A 17,017-nucleotide genomic window follows, 5' to 3' on the forward strand; every position below is an offset into this window, starting at 1 on the left:
TGGGAGTATAATCATTTTCCTTATTTTGTATGTCGATGATATACTTTTATTTGGAAATGATATACCAAGTATGGAAAACGTTAAAGCGTGGTTAAGTAGTCGTTTCTCAATTAAGGATCTTGGAAAAGCGACATATATCTTGGGAATAAAGGTCTATAGGGATAGACAAAGAAAATTGATCGGACTCAATCAAAGTGCGTACATTGATAAAATCCTGAAAAGGTTCAGGATGGAAAACTCTAAGAAAGGTTTGGTACCTATTCCAAGAGGAACCGTGTTAAGCTCATCCCAAAGTCCTAGCTCTAAGGAAGAGCAAGATAGGATGAAGCATGTTCCTTATGCTTCGGCAATAGGATCTATTATGTATGCAATGATGTGCACCAGACCGGACGTCTCATATGCTTTAAGCATTACGAGTAGATACCAACACAACCCAGGTGACAGTCATTGGATGGCTGTCAAGAATATATTAAAATACCTTAGAAGGACTAAGGATATGTTTTTAATATATGGGTCTGGTGAGGAGGAACTCGTCGTAAAGGGTTACGTGGATGCGAGTTTCCAAACTGACCGAGATGATTCTCGGTCACAGTCGGGATATGTCTTCATCTTAAATGGAGGCGCTGTCTCTTGGAAGAGTTCGAAGCAGGATGTTGTCGCGTTATCCACTACAGAATCTGAGTACATCGCCGCTTCAATGGCAGCCCAAGAGGCTGCATGGATGAAAAAGTTCATCATGGATCTAGGGATTATCTCTACCATTCAGGAGCCCCTAGAGATATTCTGTGACAATGAGGGTGCTATTGCACAGATCAAGGAGCCTCGTGCTCATCAGAAAACGAGGCACATTGAGCGCAGATTCAACTACATAAGGGATGAAGTTGAAAAGAGAAAGATATGTATTCATAAAGTTCATACCGATCAAAATATTGCGGACCCACTCACGAAGCTCCTCGATAGGCCAAAGCATGAGGGTCATGTTTGTGCATTAGGACTTCGGTATTCTAGTGAGTGGATTTAATCTGTGTTTAGTGTTTGTATAAGAACGAATGTAATGGGTATCTCATGTGATTAATTATGTTTTAATTATTAAATGAGTTATGTTCTATATTTGCATGTTTAATCCATGAATGACTTATGTTGTTCTAAACGTCCGTAGTCGATCATGCTTGTGGGAACAAGTATGAAGGTAAGACTATTATGAACCCGGATTGGTTGATATTCATGTGATGAATATAAGGCATAGGTTTGCCACCAAGGTTCATAGATATTTGTGGGATACAAATGTTGGACATGATCCGCTCTCAAGGATCACTGCATGGAGTTAGTGCAACTGATCATAAGTAATCCTTGAGTAAAGGCGAGTATCATTGTGTCCTTTGACCTGAGATGCATATTAGATCTGGTTTTTCATCAAGTCTGATAACTTGACTCTCTTCTTTGTTTTTCGGTAACACGATGACGTTTAAGAAAGAGCTCAGATATCATATGAGATGTCAACAAGGATGTATGCAGTCAAGATGGGATTTGTTCCTCTTATGTGTTGAGAGTTTAGATGTCTAAGGCCTGTTAAGTTAAATCATTGAGAGAATGATTACTCTGTGTCTCTTCGATTTGACAGGACATCTAGTAACAAAAGGATGTAGTGATAAGACTTACCTATATCATATCAAGTATGGACTTGAAGGGGATGATGTTATTGAATGGCACTTAGTCAAACACACTAGAGATGGTGACCTGTTGTTAGGCGGTATTCACCATTAACATTAACTTCTTATGAGTCACGTGCAAGTGGGAGATTGTTGGAATACCATATGCCCGAGACACATAATTATGTTAATATGGCTAGCCGTGTTTGATCCAAGACGGGTCATACCCAATAACGAGTTAGACACACACCAATTATGTATTTGTTAAGATAAGATCTATAGGACAAATACAGAACACGACACATTCAGAAAATCGGGTTTCTGAATATTTACTTGAAAGTGTTAAATAAATTCATTGGTTAATTTATTTATTCAAATAATTATTATTGGAATGATTATTTAATTATATGTTCTTTTATAAAATGGTTTATAAAAGATGGGGTGTTTATATATTTTATAATGTATAAAATAAATAAAAAAAAAAAATAAAAAATAAATATATTGGGGCCGGTTTTAGGGTGGGCCCCACACCCCATGTCTTGGTCAAATCTTGAGTATGGGTTACTTAAACCAAAATACCTAACATCATGGGATTTTGAATGATGATAAGAAATGATGATCAAGATACATTTTTGATATATATATATTTCAAGTAATCATAATCAAGACTTTCAAGTAATATCAACTATAACAACAACTCTTTCTTTCTTTCTTTTGGGTTCGGCCGAAATCAAGAAGAAAGGTTGAGTCTCGGTTTTTCGTGTTCAAGCTCCCTAACATAGCTCGGTGTGTGTTGGAGGCTCGGGGTATATTCTGTTTGAGGATTTTCCCTTTGAAAGTCTAGCATCGACATCATCATCTTCTTCAACATTAACTACACTCTTAAAAGGTTAAGAATGTAAGTGTTTATGGCTTTGATAGTTTAGCTTTTCCCGTATTACTTGATCCTTGCCTCGGGTTTCTAATATATAGATTATTGGTAATCTTATATCATGAATAAACTAGGTTATTCATGAACATATATTATATAGTTTTGTAATATATACATATATAAACACATGTGTACATAAGTTTAGTTTGTTAATATCTCGCTTCCGCCTTAATTGTGACTAGTTAAATGGTTAACTAAATTTATAAATTCCATAGAAACCCAACACATGGCACATGCGGAAGCATCCTGACACCCTCAAAAGTCATCCGCAAGAAGGAATACCCTTCCGCGTAAATGACCACGAGGTAATGCTCCGTGACAGCTGTTAATAACTAATTACCTTCTAAAAGATTTGCCAAGATGTTTTCTTGGGCAATACGTGATCCCTCGGCCAATCAGCTAGTGACACCTGGCAATGCCGTTATAACCATGCACATGGCTAATGTTACCCATTAACCACTATCAGAAGGATGCGTGTCTAGGTTGTTATACATGCACATGCAACGTATAGACTGAACCTATCGTATGAGGACACGTGTCCGGGCGGTTATAAGAGCATCTTCTAAAGGGACAGGTGGCCCAATTACTTCCCCACACCCTTCGGCTATAAATACCCTCTCGATCATCATGAGGTATTCATTCACTCACACTGTACTCTCTCAATTTACTTAAGCGCATTATCTTTGTCAGAACTGTACTTATTCTCACGCCAGATGGTGGTTACGGGAAGACCCCCCTCTTGTCCTTCCCGTAACGAGCTCACGGTGTTCGTTTTGCAGGTTCACGTCACTGGATTTTGGGAATTGTGTTCATATCGTATCGGCAGTTAACCGTATCCTACCATGTTGACTCATTGGATCTAAGACCCATTAAGGGGAGTAGATCCGTATTTCTTCATTGGCGCCATCCGTGTTTTTGTTAGAACAACAAGAAATTTTTCCGTCCTCTTTACGATATGAATCAGTTACCTAAAGGGCCGACGGAGAACCAAGCGCAATCTTCACGTGACCTTAATCCTGAAACACGTGAAGGAGTAACGTCTGTTTTTGCTCGAATCACGACTCCTGCTACACTAACCGATGCCGCAAACCCTGGAGGTTTTACCTTGGGTGGTTCTACGGCTCGGGGATTGTTTGCTCAGCAAGTAGGTGTTACCCCGGTAGACATCGGAAACGTTGTTACACCAACTACTGACTTAGGGCGCGTTACAGCTCCAAGAGGTTCCGATCTCGAAGATCTGGAACAGTGTATAACGGTGAGGATGGTGGAGTCGGAAGTTGTGTAGCAGTTGAACTCTTAAAACCTGAAACATTTCCAAAGTAAAACTTTTAAGGTCACCAAGAAGCGATAAGCCCAAATATATTCATAAGAGTTCGAAACATATAATCTTACCCATAGAAACATCTTGGGAGGAAAGCTCCTGAAGCCGAGCTCCTAAATCCAGGACTTTGGCCTTCTTCTTCTTCTTCTTCTTGAGAGGCGCGGCGTCAGAAGGTTGTGCTTTCAGTTTGCCAGCAGCCTTTGAAGCACCCGCATCCGTAACCTGAGGTTCACCCTCAACGGATTGAGGACCATCTTCCTCACCTGTTGACGGGTCAGTGGTGGCCTTTGAATCTTGCTTGCGGGTCAAACCTGCAGTTGAATGCGACGGGTTAATAACACCAACTGATAACTTTCCTTCGCAGAGTGACGACTCCTCGCTAGATGAAAGAAGTACTATCACTCCGCTCGAAGTATCGGCAGTTATAGGTCAGGGTTGAAGAATACCTTCACACTTCAAAACAAACTCCTCACCTCGAGCGTACATCGCCTCAGAGACAACAGGCTCCGGAGTAAGTGTGGTAGAGAAAAGGAAATTGTTCCGCGTACGCTCTAAGAAAGGTATGTCTTGAGGAGTAATTGGGCGGCGTACCATCATGCCCCCCCCCCCACTTTGTCCAAAAGAGTGGAAAAAATTGTACCTTCACCTGCAATCGATGAATGTTAAAGTAAAAAAACGAAGAATCCGGAACGTTACAAGTAAAAACTTACTTTCGTCAGAATTCTCATAGTAAGGCTCCAAAGTAAGAAACGGCCACAACCGGCTCATCTTCGCGTAAACCATTTACCCTTCGTGAATAGGACGCATGGGTGTTGGTACTCCGGAGTATACCAGGTTCGTTCGAGGCAAGCGTATATGTATTAGTAATTGAGTATAACTTATAGGGGGCATATTTAAGCTATTTAAAACTAGAGGGTATAACTTTAAACTTCTACCAGGTTCGAGGCAAGTCCAGTTCATATTCATATATTCCAACATTACCCCTTCAAATTTACAAGCCTTACGCTCCAAGCATCCTAAAACCCCAATTCTCTCAGATCTGCTTCTCCGACGATCACCGCTACCGCTGCCGGCCGCCTACATCCGCCGTGAAACACCACTCGCCACCTCTCGCTCCGTCGTATAACACCTCTGGTGCGCTTCCTCTTCACTCACACACACACGCTGTTAATTGTCACTCATAACCTATCTATTTATCAGCCTTTTGTTACCTTACTTTTCGATTTTGAACGATTGCTATGTTTAACGATTAGATCACGAATTTGGATCTGCTTTATAGTATTATGCTGTGAAATTGTGTTATTAGGTTTAAATTGAAGGTAAGGATTTAGCGAACGTGTTTAATATTTATATGTGACGATTTATGTGCATTGTATGAAGTTTTTAATAAACTAGGGATGAGTTTGGACTTTTGGTGTTAAATGTGTAGAGTTTGTTTAGGTTTTGAGATTTTGTTGTTGTTTTCGATGTTTACGAGTGTGATTTTGCAATTTGCGTACTCATTTTAAGTAGAATGTTGTGCACATACCAGTTTAGAATCGTACAGTCACCTAAATTGATACCAAAAGTTAATTATTGTATCCATAGGTTTAAATCAAAGGTTAGGTTTTAGCATACGCGTTTAATATCTACGAATGACGATCTGTGTTTAAATATGTTTTACAAAAAAATAGGGCTGAATTTGGACTTTTAGTGTGAATTGTGTAGAGTTTCTTTAGGATTTGAGATCTTGTAGTTATTTTTGATGATTACAAGCGTGATTTTGCAACACTGAGTTTTGTCGTGTACTCATTCCAAGTAGAATGGCTTACACATGCCAGTTTAGAATCCTACAGTCGCCTATATTGATAACAAAAGTTAATTATTGTCGTTGATTATGGAATTGAACACTTGAGTGGATGATGTAGTTGTGACTGTACATGCTTTTAGCCAAACATGGTTATAGAAACCAATGTGCTAGAAGGAAAACATTTTAATAGTGCTCTGAGTACTTCTATATGTATAATATTATAAGTTGAAATTAGAATTCTGTTTGTGTAAATGTAATTATAGTTATACCTATGTGTTCAGTCAAAAAGTGTATATTAGACTTATTTATCTTCCTAGAATATGCTGTATCTTTGCTAAGGAACAGCAATTTTTTTGTATTTTAGGTGTTTGAACATGTATGATCCTCTTGGAAATCCACCTGGGGGGGCAAGACCACCATCAAATACGCCACAAACTCCTTTTGGGAATCCGTTTTATGGAGCCAGCTCAGGACTAATAAGAGGTGGACTTGGTGCATATGGAGAAAAGATATTAGGTTCGAGCTCTGAGTACGTGCAAAGTAATGTAAGTGACACTGCAGATAACTGTTTGAATACATTTTTTTTATCTCTGATGTTAATTAATTTATGTGAAGTTTAAGGACAGTGTGGTCTCAGTGAGGGTGAGGGTGTTTATTGAACAATAGTACCTAGTGTTATATTGTATACGGTTTCAGTGAGGGTGTTTTTAGATTAGATATAAAGGCTTTTAACTATCAATAACTAAATGAACAGAGAGAATACTAAATGAAACCTTTGAATTAAGTTTAAGAATTAGAGAGTAAACAAAATCACATTAGGCTTTTATTATTTTATTTGCTTCATGGATCTGTAACTTATTCACATTGCTTGTACAAAATTTAATGCAATCTGGCTGATGTTTGTCTGTTCTGTTCACATCCTCATTTAGATTTAAGAACACTTCTGAGAGCTCGTTACAGTATTACACAAAAATACATCTTTTGGGAGTTTGTGCTGCCACTGTTTATTTGTGCTGCGTCCAGTGTGTTCATATTGGAGACTGTTGTGTTATTAAATTTGTTTTGATGTCTTAGCATGATTGTTCCACCTTTTACTTCATCTGTCCTAAATTTAAATGTGCCTTTTTGCGTGTTTTGTCTAAAATTAATCAAGGCCTTTGGAGTTTCAATGATGCAGGTTTGACTTTATTAGAAAGTAAATCTCTATTTTAAGTTATTTGATAGAAATATTCTCATAATCAGTTAATTAAGTGTTTCAAAATGCGTGTTTTAGATTTTTCACACATAGTAATTCGGTATTTTCTAATAAAATCTATCAACTATAACATCTTTTGATGTTTAGTGCATGGTTATTAAAGTGTACCATTAGTTTCTATTTGATTCAAGCAGTGAATGCTAATCAGCGGATCAAATAATATTGCACATATCTATGCTTGACAATTGACTAGCATGTATAGTTCATTGATCACATAGTTAGTAGCAGTTTGATGAACAAAAGGTTTTTGTTATTTCTTGGTCAAAGTTTACACAACAATCACACACTGTGATATGATTTTTGTGATATTTAAGGTTTGATGTTTAATTCTTCGCTGTTTTATTTGTTAACAGATTAGTCGATACTTCTCCGATCCACAATATTATTTTCAAGTCAACGATCATTATGTGAGAAACAAACTGAAAGTCGTTCTATTCCCTTTCTTGCATAGGGTAAGTTTCATTGTTTCAGTTTATCATCAGTCTCCTTGCCTTCATTTCATTTTTTTTTTATATTTTTAATTTTTCGTCAACAGGGTCATTGGACAAGAATTACCGAACCTGTAGGGGGTAGACTATCATACAAACCCCCTATTTATGATATCAATGCTCCCGATTTGTATATCCCGTTAATGGCTTTTGGCACATATGTTGTTCTTGCTGGCTTTTCATTGGGACTACAAGGAAAGTAAGTATACCTTTACCATATAATATTATTTTTAGGATTAATTTTATTATTTCTTATATATATATCTTTCATGTATACTCAACTAAAACTATTGCATATATTCATAAACTTTAATAAATTTTTACTTAATGGCCATTTTACCCCTTTCCATTATATTTTTATAAACTTAATTTTTTATATGGATTTTGATCAACATTGATGATAAGCAAGCGAAGCAAATCGTTCCCCTCTTTTTTTGTTCTCTCGGCGACAGACAGTCGAACAATCGAATCTGTATGTTCGAATGCGATAATTGAATTATAATCAGATAACCGAACCAGGTTTGGTCACATGATAGTCGAACGATAAGCAATTTAATATTTTGAGTAAACTATTGTTTGTTTAGAAAGTAATTTTTAGCTAGAAATGGGTAAATAAAACAACTGGTAGTTAGAGAATAGTCATATGAAATTTTAAAGTTTTTGAAAAATTAGGGTACAATGGTCATTTATTAATTTTTTTGATGAATTAGGTATATTTGATATATTAACTACTTTGTAGGGACATATATGTGATTTTTTTATTTTACTTTAACATGGGTATATGTATATATGATATGTTTCAAGTTTTAGGGGTATATAATAAATCGCCCCTTTTCAGGATTAATGTTTATATAGTTAGCTAACAATGATTGATTTGCAGGTTTACCCCAGAAGCATTGAACTGGCTGTTCATGAAGGGAGTAGTGGGATGGTTTTTACAGGTTTCACTTCTCAAAATGTCACTATTTTCATTGGGTGGCGCAGAGGCGCCTCTACTAGACATTGTAGCTTACGCTGGGTATGCATTCACTGGATTATGCCTCGCGGTTCTTGGTAGAATCATTGTGTCATACTCCTACTACTTTTTGATGCCTTGGACTTGCCTGTGCATGGGAATCTTTCTGGTGAAAACTATGAAGCGGGTCCTGTTTTCAGAGGTTAGAAGCTTCGATTCCAGCAGACACCATTACTTGCTGTTGTTTATCGCTTTAGCACAGTTTCCTCTCTTCATTTGGCTCGGGAATATCACCGTTAATTGGCTGTTTTAGAAAGTGTAGTAAAACTATCTTTTTTGTTTTGTTTTCAACTCATGGTGAATCTATTCTATTGATACCTCTTCTAGCGGACTATGTAAAAGAAGGTTCTTTCAAGAGTTGCATATTTGTGTTTTGGACATGTTTATTAGCTTTGTGAGGTATGAGAGTATTATTATACATTTGGATATAAATGACAATGGTATTGACACTGCCACAGTGGTATTAATATTTGGATAAATGTGGTAGGGGGTGTTTGGATGGTTTATTTACTTATTTATTATATAGCTACTTTAGTACAATGGTAAGTTGTTTTTAGGATTTTGGGATTGGGGTTGATTCAATTATTTGTGATTGAAATAATGGAAGTTATAAAAAAGAATAAGCAATGCCAAATGTGAATCATAGCATTGGATACCTCGAGGGTGAGACTTTGGAATCTTGTGGGATGAATCATGAATGAGTTGACAAATATGATGCTTTTGGTTAATATAATTAACATAAAAAATAAGACAAAGCACAACTTGTAAAAGTTGAAATTGTTTTTGACCTTCTACAAGGGTTAAAGATAACTTGATTTTGTTATGAGAAGTTTATTACATTTATTTATTATATTTTAATTGTTAAAATTGCATTGGTGATAAAATGGTAACTAATAGAAAAGTTAAAAATCGTTAAAATACAATTTTTTAGTATTAATGTAGGTCCACAAGCTTATTTAAAATTTAAAAAGACTTTATAAACTTTGTTTTATAAATCATATAATAAAATAATAAAGGTTTACCGTGATAATTAGAGAAGTTAAAAAATCGTTGAATGGCCATATTATATTAGATTCAGTTTAAAATGTAAATTTTCAGTGCAAATCTAGTTTCACAAACCTGTAGACTTTATAAACACTGTTACTATTTACAAAAATGTATATATTACAAAAGGTTTTATTATCTTTAGTTTGAGCAGTGTATTTAATATATCTAAAAGAAGGGGTTCTCAATAAATATAAATGCAATATTGATTACAATTGTATGTCTAAACAAGTTATAACAATGCCTTTAATACTAATACAATTACAACAGTTCTTATAAATTATATGCATCCAAGTTGTGCACATTTGAAGTAAGAACAAACTATGCGATTATAACAACGTTTCAAAATCATTATAACACCAGAATAAAATCACTTTTAGTTTAATAGATGTATTTGCAGTCGTTCTAAAATAGACAATGCATTCTAGAATGTGGTTACATGTCACATAAAACTTTTTAGTAATTTTTACAATAACCCATCCGGTATTAATATATAAAATTCTCACACATAATGAATATAGATGTTTGTGTGAAATTTTTATTGGATATTGAAAAAGAACATGTAAAAGGAAGGAAAGAAAGGTAGGCTTTTGTTTGGGGTTGGTGGCCACTAAGAGTAGTGGGATAAATGTTAATTCAACTCATTTCTCATAGAACACCACCACCTTTATGTTATATGTTATGTTTAACTAGTCAAACGAATAAATCAATGTTTTCAAAATCCTATTCAGTCACATATGATTTCCTATATTGCTTTATATTAAAAAAAACCAGTATGATCTCTAGTATAGTAACAAAGTTTGTGAAATCATACGTAATTAATTAATTGCGGGTGTAAATCAGTTGAGCTCCCGTTGAACTTAAGACTTAAGAGATCTCAAGTTTACTTTCACTCGTTTGTGCTTTATGTCTAAAGCTAGAGCTTCATTAGTGAGTACTTTTAAGTTTGGTTTAAGCCCGACTCGTATATTCTATTAATTGTTTAATTACTTTAGTAATATAAACACATACTTACTTTTATATATACTTATAATCTAAATACGTACATCGTATATATTCATAAGCAACACTCAACTTCCGAGATAGTAATATGGTGAATTTTTTGTTGGATATGACTTGTTGTATAATATATGTGACGTAATTATATATTTATTATGTAAAACTATAATTATGGTAGCTATTCAAACATCGGACTTATTAAGCCTGTCAAGTCTAGCCAAGTTTGTTAGACGAAACTTATAAGCTTCAAACTTGTGTATTAATGAGCCATAGTTAGACCCAAACTCGTTTCAACTCAAGATTTTAAAACACCTATCTCAAGTAATTAAGTCAAGAAAAAGTCTACTTATTTAGGTTAATATTTTGAATTTTGGTATAGAGTAAGATAAATAACCGATAATCATGAAAAAAGCACTCATAAACATGGAGAATAAATAGTCACCCTCTCAAGATTACATGTTACTCAAAAGCCAAGCTACAAAATCTACTTTCTATCATTTTTAATATGAAAGAAAAAAAACAACCAAAAAGTATATAAATTTTAAAGTAAATAATTAAATAAAGTAGACAAAGAATTTATTTTCAAGTTAAAAAATGTAAAATTCACGATATTGAGCTTTGTTTGATTGTCTTTTACAAGATCACGCACAATGCTTATGTTTCTGCTTCTTTTTTGACTTTGGTGTGTAGAACAAAATTTGTTTGTATTTTTAATCATATTGATCTTCATTTTTTTGTACTTTACGGTTGAAGTTATCCTGTAACGTGGTTGGAATTAATTTAGTATAAAAAATACTTTATTTTAAATATAGATTTGTTTCAATAAAATTATATCGACATATTGAGAAATAAAAACTAAGCATCGTTGGAGTTGGCTCGTACAACGTGAAAGTAATTTTGTACATGTATATCTACAGTATCTGACATATCAAATCACGTACGGGAGTCATTTACAAAACCAAAAATTACATTATTTTGAATGAAACCCGTTTTGCATGAAATCTATATGATATTATATCATATATTGAGAAAAATATTATAATAGTTGTGTATTTAGAACTTTTTAAAATGAAGAAAAGTTATTATAGAAAGATACATATAAATAACAAATAAGATATTATTAAAAAATTAAATGAGCTAAAAGTGAATGTTATTTATAGTATAAGTGGTGAAATTAAAACTTAAAAAAGCGAGTTACAAATTATGATTGATCAAGATACTATTCATGGAGTATAGATGTATATGTGGTTGTATGTGTGTATAAAATTATTTAATTATATTAATATATAGGATAGGCAGGGGCGGATTCAGTATTCAGTCAGGGGAGCGTTTGCACCCACTCAAGCCTATAGTTTCCTTAAAAAATATGCAATATACAAAGACCTAAGTGACCCATCCAAAAAAAATTTAGTGACCCATTCTTAACTCTTTTAGTGCCCCAAACTTAACTTTATATATTTCAAGTCAAAATTTTTAAGCCCAAATTTATTTTGGTTATGAATAATAATAATTAAGCCCATATTAGTTAATTGCTCAACCACTTTAATTGAAATTTTGGAATTAGTGGGAGGCGAACAAATTAGGGTGATGGCGGCTTCACATGTTGTCGATGACAATGGTTATAGACCCAAAAGACAAAGGTACACAATCATCAATCAACATTATTATAATTTTGATTGTTCAATATGAAAATTCAAGAATTTGGTAATCGCTTTAATGAGATTAACACGGATTTACTTCAAAACACGGTTTTCAATCTGTATGATTCATTTCCAAGTTTGATGCATCAAAGTTAATGAGATTGTTTGAGTTTTATCCACATGATTTTGATAATAGGGACAAAATTGTTCTTGCATGTCAACTTGGTTTGTACATTGACAGTGTGTGAAAAGATGAAAGATTTGCTAATCTGAAAGGTATTGCGGATCTTGCTAAAGTTATGGTGGAAACAAGGAAACATATCTCTTTCATTTTGTTTATCGATTATTAAAGCTAACATTAGTTTTGCCTATTGTGACCGTAACGGTTGAGAGATGTTTTTCGGCAATGAAGATCATAAATACAAATTTACGTAATCGAATTGGTGAAGATTTTTTGAATGCTTGTGTAATTTGTAGTGTTGAAAAAAAGCACTTTTAAGTGTTACGAATAAACTGTAATTGACCGTTTTTAAAAGACGAAATCACGTAAAGGTCAATTGTAACATGTATTTTGTTTATCTTTAATGAAATTTATTGTTTACACTTCTATACGTAGTTTGGTTAATATAAATTTTTTACTCAACCCGTTTCCGTTTGACCCGACTCATTTTAGTTTGACTTGTTTTAGTTTGAATTGACGTACTCTATGTTGAACTTTTTTTTGCACCCATTGACTAAATTTTCTGGATCCATCACTGAGGGTAAGGTAGGGTTCTTTGTAGAACACATTTTTTTCAAGAACAAAAAACAACAAACTTATTCACTTATTTTTTTAATTATAAGAAATATAAAACATAAAAGTCAAGATGCAATGTTTCACATCTTCTAGCATTCTTAAATGATATAAACAAAATTTGTTTATTTATAGAACTTACACATGTGTGTCAACTATGTGTATAAATGTATAAATCATGTGTAAGTATATTTTATTCACACAACCTACACATTTTTATGTATATATTTAAAAATAAAAAAATATATATAAAAAAGACAGTTAAGGTGATTTTCTTATTTACATAAGATAGACATTCGTCGTACGTAAAAAGTAAAATTTTGAAAAATATAAACTATTGGTAGACAAACTAAGCGATTTAAATATTCTTTTTTCGTACAATAATATAATCTTTTGTAATGATTTTCTCCCTGTATACCTTTGTAGTAGAAATGTGTTTACCTCTCTTTTAACATTTTAACCGCAAAATAAGTAATAACACAATAAAAGTAAAAGATGACAGAAGGACAAGATTTTAGTGTATTGATAATATGTAAGGTGATTGAACGGTAAAGTTCTTGTATGATTTTGAACGTCTTTGCTTTTATAAAATTTAGACATTTATATATGGCAAATTGGATTTAGTAATTCCAATTTAATGTAGTTGGTCGATAATAATCATAATTTGGAAAATAGCTGTCACTGTCTCAACTTTCACACTATTTGTTTTCATTGGACCTCTGTTAAAAAAAATTAACGACGTTAAGTTTTTTTTTTCAAATTTCAAACTGATATCTTAGGGCTTTTGATCAGAATGAGGATACGAGTCGATTGATGTAAAACTTACCTCCAAACGGTGGTCCAAACAACTAAATGATGCTTCAATTCCGGTGTTTAAACTTCTAATTAACAAAAATCAAGCTGTTTGAAGCGCCGTTTTGAGTTAAGTTTTACATCAGTCGATTTGTATTCTCATTCAGAATCAAAAGCCCAAAAACACCAATTTGAAATTTGGAAAAAACTTAAAGTCGTTATATTTTTTAACAGATGTCCAATGAAAACAAATAGTGTGAAAGTTGGGACCAATGACAGTTATTTTCAAAGTTGATATTATTATCGGCCAACTGCATTAAATTTGGATTATTAAAATTTTTTTTATATATTATTTTAAAATTTTGAGCAGCCAATTGATAAACAGAAAAAAAATTCTAGTTGACAGGTTGTCTCATATTTTCTTTTGAAATTATTGACGACTCATTTTAATCTTATGTCGTGCTCGTATCAATCCAACTCATGTTCAATTTACGTCTAGCAATTTTTTTTTTATAAAAAAAAACATGATATTACTATTTATGCCAGGAGCCAACTAGGGACATATTATGCTTCCAAAGAATTTCAAATGTTTGGCCATAAGAAATGATAACCTAAAATCATGATTAATGCTAGCAAAATAGGAACCCAAAACCAATTTTCTAATCCCATGCTTAAGTCATATATGCGTATGTTTTAGTGAGAGAGAGAGAATGAAATTAAAATAAAATAAACTATATCTATTGATCGAAACCGAATACAGTGATTTATCATTTGTTATTTTGATCTAGTATGTTGAACGTGTACATATGAAACAATCACAATTAAAATCAATCTTTATGATGGTTGTATAGTATTTTACTGTTACAAGAAACTTTTGATACATATTTTATACTTGGCAAGCTAAAAAACAGTGCATTTGTTAATTAAACGAGACACAGTAAAAAAAATAAAGCATCACAATGAGTATCACTATCAGCATCATTCTCACAATTTCTTTTTTATTTTAAGACCTTACTCTTTATATACGAATTTATGTACATACTTTTGGTTTTGGTTCCTGCACACTTGATTTATTATCTTCTTAGAATATGATGTATTTATTTATGTTTTCATTCCTACAATATAGACTTTTATCAGTGAATAATTCACTTACCGGAAAAACAAAACTTTGAAGAAACTATCAAATTTGAATTTCAGCAGGTAAGTAAGGCTACGTGTTATGCTCATTAGGAATGGCAACGGGGCGGGTTTGGGGCGGGTTTTGCTTAACCCGAACCCGAACCCGAAACCAAAAACCATCCCCGTACCCGCCCCATTACCCGTCGGGTTTAATTCGGGGATTCCCCGTTTGGTTTTTTGTACCCCCCCGACCCGCCCCGTCCCCGAACCCGAAAACCCGAAAACCCGAAACCGATAAGAGAATTAGGGATCTTACATTACAGGTGGTAGCCTGGTAGAGTGGTAGGATGAGAACGAGGAGGAGGAGGGTGGTCCGGTGGTGCAGACGGGGCGATTGAGTGGATGGTGATGGTGGTGCAGACGGCGATTGAGTGAATCGGGGGCGGAATGGCGGTGGCGCACTGGTGCTGCAGATTGATGGTGCTGCGGACTGCCGATTGGTGGTGCACTGGTGCTGCAGATTGAGTGGTGCACTGGTGCTGCGGACTGCCGATTGGTGGTGCACTGGTGCTGCGGACTGCCGATTGGTGGTGCACTGGTGCACTGGTGGTGGATTGGCGGTGGATTGGTGGTGGATTGGTGGTGCACGGTGGATTGGTGGTTTAGGTACTGAGACAGTGGACGGCGATTCACGATTGTTAGGTTTAGATTTGAGATTGTTAGGTTTAGGTTTTTAATATATGTATATATATATTATTTTTATTTATATTTATATATATTATATCGGGGCGGGTCGGGGCGGGGGTACCCAAACCCGAACCCGAACCCGAACCCGAAACAATCCCCGAAACAATCTCCGAAACCCGACCCGAAACCGAAAAAACAAAACCCGACCCGACCCGAAATAAGCCGGTTTTCGGGTTTCCCCGTCGGATTCGGGGATTTTTGCCATCCCTAATGCTCATCACCTGTCACTCATTTTTTTTCTGTTTTTTTAAATACAATTAAATAAGATTTACAATCCTCTGTAACACATGGCGAGAGTGATGAGTGTGATGGTGACCACCAAAGGTCAGGGCGTTCTCCGCAATCCTGCACGTCCCCCTCCCCCCACCCCACCCCACACACACACGGAGTAAGAGAAGCGGAATTTGGTTCCAAAAGAAGCCTTAATCAAGATCTTGGGTATTGATATAACAAACCATTTTAAATTATTAAATCCTTTTCATTTTTATGATATAGATATGTTACCTCATATCACCTTAGTTACAACTTACAATCTCTAGTTTATTTTATTTTAATTTTTATATAATTTAACAAAAATTGCTTTTTTATTTCATACAAATTAGAAACTAGAAATAAATTAAATTCTAACTTTTCAATATCTGTAAATATTAACCAATAAAAACATTGGATGGCTAAAGTTTGAACGTATAATAATTATGCTTCACCTTTTTTTAACCATATTTAATTTTCTTGGTAAATTTGTCGTGACTTCATGCATTTCCTTTTTTCCTAAAAAGGAACCCCCATAATATTAAACAATGATTAGAGATCATTGATAATCATAATTTAGATAATACCTAAACATATCAATACACACACCATTTAAGTTCTTTGATTTTCAATTTTGTTAAACTTTTGCTTAGCTTATTTCAACATCGATTGATATTTTTTATTCAGATAAAAGTTTGATACAATTTTTTTAACAATACTTACAAGATTTGAACCCTCATCATTTTAGTAAAAGGGTAGTCTTTACTCATTATTACTACGTTACAACCTATATTGGTGAATTACACATTACTAAAATTAACTCATTAGCCAAAGAAGCATAGTACACACAATATGCGTAGCACATAACCATGGCATTCGATATTTTAATTTATGAGATTGACTAAAACGACGTCGGCATACAATAAAAGTAACAAATAAATGGTTATGATTAACCATAATGAGAAGATATATATTGATGGGGTTGTGTCTTGTTGGTGTTGTAGCTTTTGGCCATAAAAATGATTAATATGAATAGGGTTTTTCCTGAAAAGATAAGAAACATTTTCCTCAATTCAAATATCATGGTGTTGGCCATACACATCAATTGGAATATCTATCTATCCATCTATAAAAACAACACTCATAAATCCCAAAAATGATATAGGACCAAATGGCAAAATGTTTT

General features: G+C 34.2%; 1 protein-coding gene across 2 annotated transcripts; it reads left to right on the top strand.

Moving 5' to 3' along the window:
* Positions 1–4,855: 4,855 nt before the first annotated feature.
* Positions 4,856–8,828, top strand: LOC143532324 (uncharacterized). Of its 2 annotated transcripts, none has more exons than XM_077027408.1 (5): positions 4,856–5,035; positions 6,055–6,235; positions 7,299–7,397; positions 7,481–7,632; positions 8,314–8,828. In XM_077027408.1, the coding sequence occupies exons 2-5, from the start codon at positions 6,065–6,067 to the stop codon at positions 8,699–8,701; spliced, it is 810 nt and encodes a 269-aa protein (XP_076883523.1). In that variant the 5' UTR covers positions 4,856–5,035; positions 6,055–6,064; the 3' UTR covers positions 8,702–8,828. The 2 variants fall into 2 exon arrangements, with proteins under 2 accessions (XP_076883523.1, XP_076883524.1); XM_077027409.1 differs by having other exon boundaries at positions 4,905–5,021.
* Positions 8,829–17,017: the final 8,189 nt, after the last annotated feature.

The sequence above is a fragment of the Bidens hawaiensis genome, unplaced genomic scaffold (genome assembly GCF_021521415.1).
Source record: "Bidens hawaiensis isolate Kalapana, Puna unplaced genomic scaffold, B.hawaiensis_p1.1 tig00009443_1, whole genome shotgun sequence".
In the NCBI taxonomy this organism is placed as follows: Eukaryota; Viridiplantae; Streptophyta; class Magnoliopsida; order Asterales; family Asteraceae; genus Bidens; species Bidens hawaiensis.